General features: G+C 46.3%; 1 protein-coding gene across 1 annotated transcript in view; it reads right to left on the bottom strand.

Moving 5' to 3' along the window:
• The window catches only part of LOC119463371 (large neutral amino acids transporter small subunit 2-like), a 127228-nt gene that overhangs the window by 101576 nt on the left and 12997 nt on the right, over nucleotides 1-12655 (bottom strand). The window contains exon 2 of the mRNA XM_037724192.2: nucleotides 6445-6647. Coding sequence (XP_037580120.1) covers nucleotides 6445-6647 — 203 coding nt within the window. The remainder of the gene's footprint in view (nucleotides 1-6444; nucleotides 6648-12655) is intronic.

Here is a 12655-nt window from a genome sequence, read left to right as displayed (position 1 = left end):
CCTCTCAGGAACATAAAAAAACATGTATTATATCATACTCCGCCTCAGCAATTGCGTTCAGTGCTAGAAATGCACGTGGACTCCGTCAGGTAGGCAGTGATACGACATCCGGCTGCAGCGTTATAGGAACCACAATGACCTCCGAGATTCGCTCGCACCGGCTAGTCTTCCCGCGCGCAAATCTTGGAGACCATGTGGCCACCAATTGAGTTCTGCGGACACGTGTCCCTTAGCTCCCGAGGTGATGCTTGCTCATACCGGCGGACATTGTGCAAACCATTCGACTGGCTTTGTGCTTCCCGAATGACTTATTCCAAAGAAGCACCGCGAAGACGGGAAACATTGGGGCAAAATTCTAAAGTAAGAATTCGGGGGCTTGAGGAGCCGAAATCACGAGACTCACCGTAGTGGAGGACTCGGGATTAATTTTGACCACCTGGTGTTCTTTAACGCGAACGTAAATCTATCATCATCATCATCAACAACAACAACAGCCTATATTTATGTCCACTGCAGGACGAAGGCCTCTCCCATGTGATTTCCAATTACCCATGTCTTGCGCTATATAACTGATTCCAACTTGCGCCTGCAAATTTCCTAACTACATCACCCCACCTAATTTTCTGCCGTCCTCGACTGCGCTTCTCTTCTCTTGGTATCCATTCTGTAACTCTAATGGTCCACCGGTTATTCATCCAACGCATTACATTGCCTGCCCAGCTCCATTTTTTCCGCTTAATGTCCACTAGAATATAGGCTATCCCCGTTTGTTCTCTGATCCACACCTCTGTCTTCCTGTCTCTTAACGTTAAGCCTAACATTTTTCGTTCCATCGCTCTTTGTGCGGTCCTTAACTTGTTCTCGAGCTTCTTTGTTAACCTCCAAGTTCCTGCCCCATATGTTAGCACCGGTAGAATGCAATGATTGTACACTTTTCTTTTCAACGACAGCGGTAAGCTCCCAGTCAGGATTTGGCAATGCCTGCCATATGCGCTCCAACCCAATTTTATTCTTCTGTAACTTTCCTTCTTGTGATCAGGGTCCCCTGTGAGTAATTTACCTAGATAAACGTACTCCTTTACAGACTCTAGAGGCTGACTGGCGATCCTGAATTCTTATTTCCTTGCCAGGCTATTGAACATTATTTATCCATTCCCATGTGTTTGGATGTAAGCTCCCGAGGTGATGCTTGCTCTTAACGGCGGACAGTAGTGCAAACCATTCGACTGGATGTGCTTCTATAGAATGGCTTACTCCAAAGAAACACCGCGAAGACGGGACACGCGGAGCAAAACTCTTAAGCAAGAATTCTTGAATTGACGTGCCGAAACCACGAGACACACCGTAGAGGAGGACTCGGGATTAATTTTGACCACCTGGTGTTCTTTAACGCGAACGTAAATCTATAATCCGTTTCAAAAGTCGTTTGCAGCGCCTCCGAAGGTACGAGGCGTACACAGGCAACATCAGTGCGCAGCGGAATGTAGTTCCGAGCTTAACTGTTCGATTATGATGGCAGGACTGGAGAGTTTTGTTTTTGCGTGGTACATGATACGTTACAGCGATACGGGACATGTTAGGAACTTTGCGCATGCGCGTAGTATACCGCGAATCAGCGGCCACAGAGAAGAAAACGAGGAGCGAATGCCTTTCTATTGGACCTTGCAGCTGAGCAGTGCAACGCCACTGACGCTAAGCTGCCCAGGCGGGTACACACTGTAAAATAATTTACACCCTTTTAATTGAATAAGGGTGCAAATCAGTATAACTTACACTCTTAACAATAATTTAAGCCCTTTAAATTGAATAACAATGTAAAACAGTATAGCTCACACCCTTGCATAAAAAAAAACGCATCTAAGGGTGCGAGTTATAGACAGATTTACACCATTCCCTCACATTTTAAATATTATAGACCGATTTACACGCTTGTTAATAACGTTTAAGAGTTATAGACCGTTTTACATCCTTTTTGACTTTTCAGAGTTAAAGACCGATTCACACCCTTATTCACTTTTAAGAGTTAAAAACCGATTTACACCCTTAGTCACTCTTTAGAGTTAAAACCGATTTACACCCTTATTCGCTTTTAAGAGTTATAGACTGATTTACACATTTAGTGCCTTTTAAGAGCTAAGGACTGATTTACGCCCTTGTTCACTCTTACGAGTTATGGCCGATTTAAACCTTATTTACTTTTAAAAGTTATAGACCGATTGACACCCTTATTAACATTCAAAGTTATAGACGGATTTACAGCCTTATTCACTTTTAAGAGTTATAGACAGATTTACACGCTTGATCGCTTTGAAAGGGTGTAACTTATTTTGCAGTGCACGGCGCAAAAAGGAGACACAACGAAGCGCTGTGTATCGTGTTGCGTGTGTTGTGTTCGCGCTCCGTTTGTTCCGTCTTCGTGCTGTTTCTTCAAAGCACGCCGCGTATACCAACTAGCCCAGGTGAGCACAATCCTGAACTACACTTCCCGAACGGCTGACCACGTCCCGTAGCTTCCGCTACACCGCACGCATTTGGCTCTCATTGAAAACGCAATCGCAGCACTTGTCCCGAGTATATTGTGGCGTCGATTACATCCAACCGCGCAGTTGAGAGGCACAGGCGCGGCAATTATCTAACGTTTGTGTCGGCGTGTGCGTAGGACTTAAGTGTATGTACCGTATTTTCTTCGCTGTAACTCCCGTCTGCCCAATCTTCTTAGTATACGGAGGTCTCCTAGAGAAACGTTGTAAGGCGTATGCTACCACTCGCCTTCTACCGTTCCTTATAAACTTCCTGCAGGAAAGAAATATATTTGAGCAGCCGGTAAACATATCCCTCGAAAAAGGGAGAAATTGTCATCCACCCAACTGTAGCACGAAGCTATCAGGCGAACCCATAACATTTTCTCAGAAAGAATGCTTCGCATTCAGTTGAAGAAAAATTCGTCCTTGTGCGGGATTCGAACACGGGACCATCGCCTTTCCGGGGCGGTCGCTCTACCATCTGATCTATACCAGGAGGCTAGCGGATCGCATCACGAGGGCGAATTAATAGACAACTCGAGTCACCGGGACACTGAAATCCTTGTATTACACGTAGAGGCAGGCTTGCTAATCTTTTAAAAAAAACAAAATTAAGAATATCGGATAGCCTTTTTTGAATGTTTGCAAGTGTCATGGCAAATTTTTAAAGGAATGCTGAAACTTTCTCTTAGAAGCTGTAGACACTATACCATTATTTTTTCGCACGTAAGTAAAAAGTAGGGCAGCTATCAAGTATGAAGGTTCGGAAATATTTTCAAAAATATTTAGATTCGATATTAAAGTTGATTTCTAAACGCCGGTTTAAGCGTCATCGACATCACCTCGACGTCATGACACAGAGCAGAATTTGCTGAGGTCACGTGGAAATGAGGCTAGGCGTAATGACAGTTCGGCATATCAAAATAAATAAGAGTGACATACGGCGTCTCGCCAGGCTTATAGTAAAAAAAAAAAAAAAAAAAAAACGAGAGAAAAGAACAAACGGAAGTAGAGGTGGGCTGCTAAGGCTCGAGTAAATACGGTACACAGTATCAGTGTGCTTGAAACTGAGCACAGCAGACCGCAGTGACCCTCGCATTCTCCGCCACGCCTACGGTCCAAGCTGAGAGAGCTTGCGCATGCATGTACCTCGAGGCTGTAGGCTGACACGCACGCTTGAAACGGACCCGGCTCAGAGCAGGTGTGGGGCGAGGGTGGAGGGGTAGATGAAAGGACAATTAAACTAACTACCCCTCGATTGTCCGCGAGCCGCGGTGGTCGCTTCAAGGGGTCTGGTCGCCTCGCACAACGCGTGGAGGTGCGGAACCGAATGCGACCGCATTTTTTGCCTTCTGTGATTGTAGGACAGTGCTTGTTGTGCCTTGGACACTGGAGACGCAGCTGTCGACTTTCTTTCTTTCTTTCTTTCTTTCTTTCTTTCTTTCTTTCTTTCTTTCTTTCTTTCTTTCTTTCTCTTATATTTCAGTTTCCTCTATCTGGGTTATACCACGGTGGCTCAGTGCTTACCAAATTGCTCTACACACGACAAAAATGCCCACGGGTCCGATTTAACGCTGTTTTAGAAATAACGAGACTAACAAGTTTGGGAACGTTATCGGTCGGGCGTATACAAAATAACGCAAGAAAAGTACAAAAAAGTAATTAAAATACGTATACGTGAACAAGCGAAATTCGCGCTTCTACGTGTAAGCTACGCCATTTGAGTTAAAACTGTCAAAAGTACACCACAGCCCTACCACAGCACGGCACCATAGCCACCAAGCTACAGCGGCGATTGCTTCATTGCTTTCGGACGCTCATATCAATGAACCCACCAACCAATTAACCAATCAAACAATCAACGATTTCGGCTAACGCAGGCTAATCTATTATTCTATTTAAGCCACCACACCAGTGAGTCCAGAGATCCTCCCGAGGCAACGAGTGGTCACACAACGGTCAAACTGCCTTAAAAGCGTTTCGAGTACCGCGCTATCTCGTTCGGCGCGAACACTAGAAGCAGTCCTTTAGAGAACGTGCCCGTGCACGGTAAACACGGGCTCGCCAAGGCGAACTCTATGGGGCCGACCTTGCCGGCAAGAGGTTAGCGTACGATAGCGGTGCGAAAACCCTTATATACACCGAGCCGTTCGCTCAAACGAGGAACAAGCGGGGAAAGGGCGTGATGCTTATCGCTTCGAGTGAAAGCCACTTGAGGGCGCCGCGGGCAAACAGTCGGCACTACTACTGTGTTTACAGTATAGGGCGTCCAGTCTGAAAGGTTCGCGAGACGAAAGCCTCGACCTTCGTCGAGGGAGTGGGCGGTGACATTTCGAGTCCACGAACTAGTCGCGTGCTACGATCGTAGAGGTCGATGGAAAGCCGTACTTGGGGTTAATCAGGCAGCAAGACGGGTCATATCGCGCGCCCCGTTATCTAAGTAGCTTCGCGGTGTCGGATATCAGGTACTGACAGGTTCACCGCCTTGGCGACGAGCTTCTAAACACTGCCTTAGGTACGAGAGCAAGCTCTTTCACTTTCGAAAGCGATAGTGAAAGAGCTATGAAAAACAAGTGCGCCCACTAGGGCTTATCTCGTCCCCAAGAAATAATCATCATTTATCTTGCGCGCATTTCCTTTATTTGCTGTTGCGCTCCCGGTATTTATTCAGGTAACGAACGGCGTGGCATTGCGTTTTAAAGAACAAAGTAAGGCCCCCCAGAAAGAGTGTACATTAATATATTTTTTTTTGTTAGAGCGCAAGGTTTGCCCTGGTGCGTCAAGCTTCTTTGTCTGAAGACTTCTATAGTGTCACAGTGTGCCTCCGAGACCTCCAGTCGAGAAAAGTTTTACTTCAGACCGAAGATAAAGTGCATAAATTGTTAGCGCAGGTTTGTGTCATCTTGTCTGAAGCCCCTTGTGTGTCATATGCCTAATCGTGCTAAAAACCAACAAAAAGGCAGGAAAACGCCGAAGTTTTTAGCGACAGCTCGGAGGCAACAGACGTGATTCGCCGATTGAGTGCTATAGTGGCGCCACACTACCGCGCCGCAGCAAACTTGGAGGCTGTTCACCAAGGGCGCGTAATGTATCTGCTCCTTGGCGGCGCAAATTTTGTTAGCATGCACCTGAAGCCGCGATTGGATGAGAGAAAGCACGTGACACGTCCGCAACACAGTGCGCAAGAAAGACCTGCATTTGCATTCGCAAATCAGTAGCAGTTCGATACGAAGAGGTTCTTTAACGAAAGAAACTTTCAGCCAGAAGTGCACTGATCATTCCAGAGCGTCAGTTAATAAAATCGTGGATCTCGTTTGATAACAGAAGTTAGGAACGTGACATGTACTACAGATAGCCCACAGGGCGCTCGCGCATACACAACAGTATACATCGCCAGTATATGATCAGCAAAGTGAAGCTGCGAATAGAGCTCATTAAAAGCCTCTTCCAACTATACCAAGCGCAAAAAAACAAACAAAAAGAAACAGACGACACAGGCACGCGCCGTCTGCTTTTAAAGTTCTTGCATGTAGTATTTTCTCACTTGGCCCTCTTACGCGCTCTTTGCAGCCTGAAAGTTGCAAGCCAATTTGCCTAGCAGCGTGCTATTTCGAGCTGCACACCTCGGTACACGTGAATTCAAACTATACCAAGCGCATGAAAACAGACGACGCAGCTGGTGCGCGTCGTGTGCTTCTTAAACGTGTCGTCTGTTTCACACGTCAGCTTCACGCACGTATAGTAGTAGTTCGCAGACTATACGACGCAGATGCGCGTCGTCTGTTTTTTTTTTTTTTTTTTTTTTTTTTAACGTGTCGCCTGTTTCACACGTCTGCCTCGCGCACGTAGTAGTTCGATGACTATATACGAGCCAACTCAAGCCAGCAGCGTGCCATTTAAAAGGCGCGAGACGTGAACTCACCGATGCAGACGAAGGCGAGGGCCCTGACCGCCGGGTCCGGGGGGTCGCAGTCGGGGAATATGGGCCGCAGCACGTAGAAGGAGAAAGTGAGCGCCACGATGGCCTGCGAGCAGGGCCGCACGATCATGCACTCCACCCAGAGTCGGAGAAAGGCGACGAATGGCCCGAACGCTTCCATGATGTATGCGTAGTCGGCGCCGGTCCTGCGTAGGGGACAGGCAGAATCGTGTGTTTAGCACACACCCTTGCACTCACTCGCTTATCGATGCGAAAGCATCAAATGGCCCATTTTTGAGCGAAAAAGCCGACGTCTGTAGCCGCGAAACGGCACCTAAATTCCCCATTGGCTGCGACGCCACGCCACGTGCGCGCCTGGACGGAGCAGAGCAGGCGAAAGGGACCACCTGCTACTGCGCTGGCCTGCCAGTTGTTGTGTGAAGGGAGAGGTTTTTTTTTCACTTACTCGCTGTGACTAACCACGAATGATTGCGACTGCGATTTACTGTGACTGACTTACTGGCTTCCCCAGCGCTAACACTCCCGTAACCGTGAGTGGCGCTGGCTTGACACTCGTAGGGCTAAGTCGATAGTAAGCGTGTACAAATAGACAATAAAGTGGCCGGAGGCACAGATTACAGCTATCGCACGCGATATGCGAAGGTTTTGGTTTCGGATCTGCCACAGGTAGCAATCTGTCCTTTCTTCAAGTGTAATTTGCCTGTTTGCTTATTAATTCTACATTTCGGCTCAATATTACTGCGTTTCTTCTCTCTCACTACAACTATAGGAAAAGCGTCTGCAACACACACACACAAGCGCCAAGGTTATAGCCAGAAATCCATAAATAGAACTCCGAACGAGTTTAGCATGTGTACTTTCAACCGGTGTTTCATTGTGATTACGTCTGGACCCATTGAGCCGACGTGCAAAGCCTCGGCCGAACGGCTTAATTTCGCGAAGCCCACACCACTGTCTGTTCGCGACCGATAACGACTAATCCTCGGATCGCCTGACGCTAAGCCTAACTCCAACAGCTATACAGCCTTCCTTTTTTTCCTTCGGCACTGTACTAGTAGTGCGAAAACAAACCGAAAACCGCCTTCAGCCATGTCGTCGCTCCTGCAATCGCGTCATTACTGCTCAGTGGTTGACCAGGGGCGCCACATTCAGGGCCTACTTAGAGATCGCCGCTGTTTACCCAGATCAGACTCATAGGATCCTTGACGTCGATGCAGCCCCCTAGTTATGCCACCGTCGCTGCATCGAGAATGGCAAAGTAGCCCTCCGCAGCACGCTTCTTGCGTGGCTTGTATCACGTTTGGTGTGATAACATGCTAATCCATGTTCAGTTGTCTGCAATGAATCTGGCTGGGATACGAAGACGCAAGACATGGAAGACTTGCCATGGTAAATCACGGCTAACTTGACCGCGGAAAAAAAATGAGGTTACCGCGTTTCATGCAGTGCTTATTGTATATTTTAGCAAGATGGCGTTGCCCATTATTGTCACTTTGCGGCACCTGCTTATATGATCATTATCACTGTTAGCCAGTCCATACCATATCCATACTTTTGATAAGGTGTTTATCTTTGTGTTCCTTAATTGTAGCCTTTAGTGTGGTGAAAAGTTGATTTGTATGATGTCGGTTTTTTTTTATGTATGTGAAGTCGGTCAGAAAAGTTTACGGGACATGGGATTTACGAAAAAATCTGAATTCCTGCATAGCGACGCCTATAGGCACATAGCCTTGGATGAACAGTTTCGGCGTGCAGTAGCCTTTACGATTTGCAAAGCGGCCCAGTAAACTAAAAGCTTTAACAGAGCAGACAATCACATTTGCCGGGGAGCTCGCGTGCCCTGAACATTTGGCGCCTACAGTACTGCTCTCGTTTCGGTCATTAGATATACCCCATCTGGTACTTGCAATGCTGTGTACAGTTCCAGTACATACGCCATCTTTACATACCATAATAAATAGCATGCATCATCGCGCAACTATCGCGCTCGGCCATTTGTGCGGTGTCATGTGCACCACGCAGACTCTGAGAGCGATGGCGTCAGCGCATGAATTTCGAAGGCCACAGTAGGAACGGCAGCAGAAACTATGCAGCAATTCCGAAACTATGCTCCAGTGCATTGTTGCGTTTTCCAAGTTAATCTGCATTTGTAACATTGGCCTAATTCGGACGGCAAAACGTACACTTGGGACTACTCCATCCTTAGAAGCCGGCTACCAAGCGATTACACGTCATACTTGCGTGTAATTACCCGTGACAGGCATCCTGATCACTTATTTCCTGTCGGCTTATGTGAATCTTACGCATAACATGGTTCGCTCGTTGTATTTTTTTTACGCAGGTCAAACTTTGGAATTACAAAGAAAGAAAGAAGATGGCCGTATTCACACTGACAGCCTCCTGCTGTCGCATGAAATGAGTTCATGACTGGAGGAAACACTCATGTCTGTTTTCCTTGTTTTTTTTTTCTTTTTTTAAAGACCTTTGTTCTACAACGAAGATGCACGCAAGAAAGATCTGAAGTTGGTGAAACAGTTGCAAAAAAACATTGCTGTTCGACTGTAGTGTGGGAGTCCGAAATTATTTTCGACCATCTGGAGTTCATTAACGTGTTCCCAATGCACGGTACCTCCATTGAAATGCGGCCGCCTCGGCCGGGATTTAATTACGCGACCTCGCGTCTTTGGCAGCGTAACGCCGTAGTCACTACCCTACCACGGCGGGTGGTGTGAAACTTGTAAAACAACCTATAGATGGCTTGCACTGGCGTCATTGCAGCCGCCATGTTGGTGCACCGACACGATCACAAGCTGGGTCCGTAACGTCACGTGAAAGCTTTCAATAAGATGGATTGGACTGAAGTGCTCGTAGTCGTCATGTTGGTGCCCCGACACGGTGATAAGGTGGGTGCGTGACGTCACGTGAAAGCTATCAATAGTAGCGAACTCAGGGCGTAAATAGCCTACCGCATTCATGTAGAATAGCTGTCAGTTGGGCGTGTTGGTAAACATTCATGATGGAGAAAGAGCTACTAAAAGGCTCGCTTAGCAAGAACACAGGACAAAGCGCCTACTAGCAACTGGAAGAAAAAAAAGTTATTTAGGAAAGGGGTGTTCTTATGCACAGGATGAGTGTACGTCCCCACGAAGCCCCTATCATTGAAAGCCAGAATTCAACGCGATATCAAGACCAAACCCGAGTGCCTTCAACAACAACCAAGGCACGTGTGCAACCCTTTTAAAGCTAAGACACAAAGGCGCCCGTCGTTTTTTATCCAAAAAAGCAACGTCAGAGTTCGAAAGCAGAATAGACGGCTGGCTGACACAGCCATCCCCTTGGTTGGGAATTAAATCACAACCGCAGCAGTGCCTTGGTTGTGATTGAAGGCAGTCGTGTTTGGTCTTGATATCTCGCGTTGAATTCTGGTTTTCAAAATCATAATGGTGCCTCATAATCAGAACTGGTTTTAGAACGTAAAACGCCAGAAAGCAGAATTCTGGTTTCCAACGATAGTGGCTTCCTGGTGACGTACACTCGATCATTCTGTATATAAGAACACCTTTCCTAAATAAACTTTTTTCCATTTGCTACTAGCGCTTTGTTCTTGCTTAGTCTCCGTTTTTAAGTAGCGCTTTTTTTTCATCATGAGTATTCATGTAAACAAGAAAAAGAATAAAAGGAAAAAAAGAAACAAGACTGCGACCTTAAATGAATGTAAAAGTGTCGCATCGTCAGCATCGTTATCATAGTCGGCCTCAGCAGCCCGCTTTTTATCTGGCGACATAGGCTAATCAGCCGGGCTCGAAAGGATGGCTTTACGACGACGAGCCCTTGAATAAGCACGAGGCGCGAGTCCAAACTGGACGAGCGTCAAGGATGCACGAAACGCGCGCAAACAGGGGCTGGTATGAGCACGCTAGCAAAGTGAACAGATCGTGTCGCCGGATGGTTTTTCTAGCACTTCGTTGCCACAAAAGTGTCTGCCGTTCACTGCTTTAAAGATACACAGCTATTGGGAAATATTAAACTAAGATACCGCGAAGTTGCTATATTACATATCTATATATATATATATATATATTATATATATAATATATATATTATAATATATATATATAATACATTCAGTAGCGATTAAACGGTAAATGCTAGAGAAATGCGTTAGCATTACGCCGCACCTCTTCGAGGGCCCGGATCCATGGTTTAAATCGCGTTCACCGCGTCGCAAAGTTTTGTTCAGGGTCTGCACTTGACACGTACGTCTTGCCTCTTCTAGGAGCGAATTGCAACTAAGCAGGCTACCGACAGGTCCGTTATTTGTATATAATCATGACCGTATAAAGCCAACTGATCATAAAGCCACGGTGATCGATGATTAACAGAAATCGAACCCCTCGGTTTCCCTTCATCTCTCGTTCTTATATACCGGCTGTCTTTATTGTTCTTTTTAGAAGGTCCAAAATTTTCAGAAATTGCCTGTGCCAGGATAGCACAGTTGTAATCCTTGATCTAAATTACGCGATGGGGCGGCCATTACTTGTACGAGAAATCAAACTGCCTGATTAAATCGTGAACATAATTACCCTAACGTGTTCTTTGATTATCTTGCGGCACATATCTTAATCTACAAATTGTATAGCTAGTGAGTTCGCAAGGCGTCTCCATTGGAACGAATTGTCTGGACTACACGAGTTTCGATATATTAATTTTCGAGGTGTACGACGAAATGCACTGGTGTTCCAGTTACTTTTGTGCGTCAATGCATACAACAGCGTTTTTTTTTTAAAGAAAAAGTGGAGGGAGAGGGCAGGGTATTTGGTTATATATCAAGAGAGGAACACAGTCGAGGTAGCATGCACAACCAAGTGGGAACAATTAACAGTCGCAGGCAGCGTTCTTAGTCTATTATTCAGTCATATGTATAGCGACATTACAAACTTGGGCAGTAATGATGTATAGCTTTCCGCACGGGGTTCCTGGTGGGACGTATATCTTGCCCAGTACGTTCTATATATGGCGTTGACGCGGACTAGTTAGCATATTTCGACGTTATTAACGAGGCGAAATACGGGACAATTAGGCGAATGAATGAATTCTGGGGTTCTACGTGCCAAAACCACAGTTTGATTAATGAGGCACGCCGTAGTGGGGGACTCCTGATTAATTTTGGTTACCAGGGGATCATTACCGCGCCCCCATGCAATGTATATATATACAGGACACGGGCAAGTTTTTCTTTTCTTTTCTTTTTTTTTTTGCATTTCTCCGTCATCGAATTACGGCCGCCGCGTAATCCAGTAACTTTTTCAACAAAATGTCGTTTTATGCATTAAAGCACAAAAGTTAGCGGAACGCCTAAGCCTTTCTCCGCAAAGTTCGGGAATGAATATCTCGAAACTGGTGTCATCCCGAGAATTCGTTCCAAGTGTTTTGCAAACTCCACGGCTAGAATTTGTAAATTGCAATACGGGCGATCAGGCAATTAGTTAAAGACCTAATCAGTAATTTTTTAATTAGTCGATTATGCATTTCAATTTTTTTTTCTGCAAGTTGTGTCCGCCTCTTCGAGTAGACCAGCCCATGAACTAGAGTTGTGCCATCTGCCACGGACAACCTTTAAAGATTTTTTGAAAGTGTTGGCTCAAACGCCCGGTACTTAGCTATTGTACAATCTATCCAGGGGGCTGCGTACTCCACTTGCCTCTCGATGTTATAGCGCGGGCAGACATACAGGAACGTTGTGCCATTCAATTTAGCGCTGCCTGTGTGTCTCGGTCTTCCTCTGTCTCTATGCAGTAGTCGCTCTGTACGTTGAAACGCCTACGCGAAGGATGATAAGCCCGCGAAATCAGAGCGCAAACCCTACCACCTGTGCGCACCCCGCTTGCATTGGAGCCACGGGCGCGTCGAGCCTGTGTTCTGCAACGCAAACTGGGCGTGGCAGCCAACACGACATTTCTTTATAATTGCCGCTACAGCTGCGGGCCCTTGCATGGACGCGTATGAGGCAAACCGCCGTAGTCGGAAAATGAAAAAAAAAAAGAAATGCAAAAGGTTAGTATAATAGTAAAGTGGCTGTCGCTAACGAAATCGCGTTGCCATTAGCAACGACGCAAACGTCAAGGCGCCTGAAAGGCGCTTGTCCACAAGAAAAGGTCAGTCACAACGAACGACGACCGGGCGTTGCATAAAA

The sequence above is a fragment of the Dermacentor silvarum genome, chromosome 9 (genome assembly GCF_013339745.2).
Source record: "Dermacentor silvarum isolate Dsil-2018 chromosome 9, BIME_Dsil_1.4, whole genome shotgun sequence".
NCBI classification, from domain to species: Eukaryota; Metazoa; Arthropoda; class Arachnida; order Ixodida; family Ixodidae; genus Dermacentor; species Dermacentor silvarum.
Note: the sequence above shows the minus strand (reverse complement) of the source record. Positions and strands in the feature narration are given on the sequence as shown.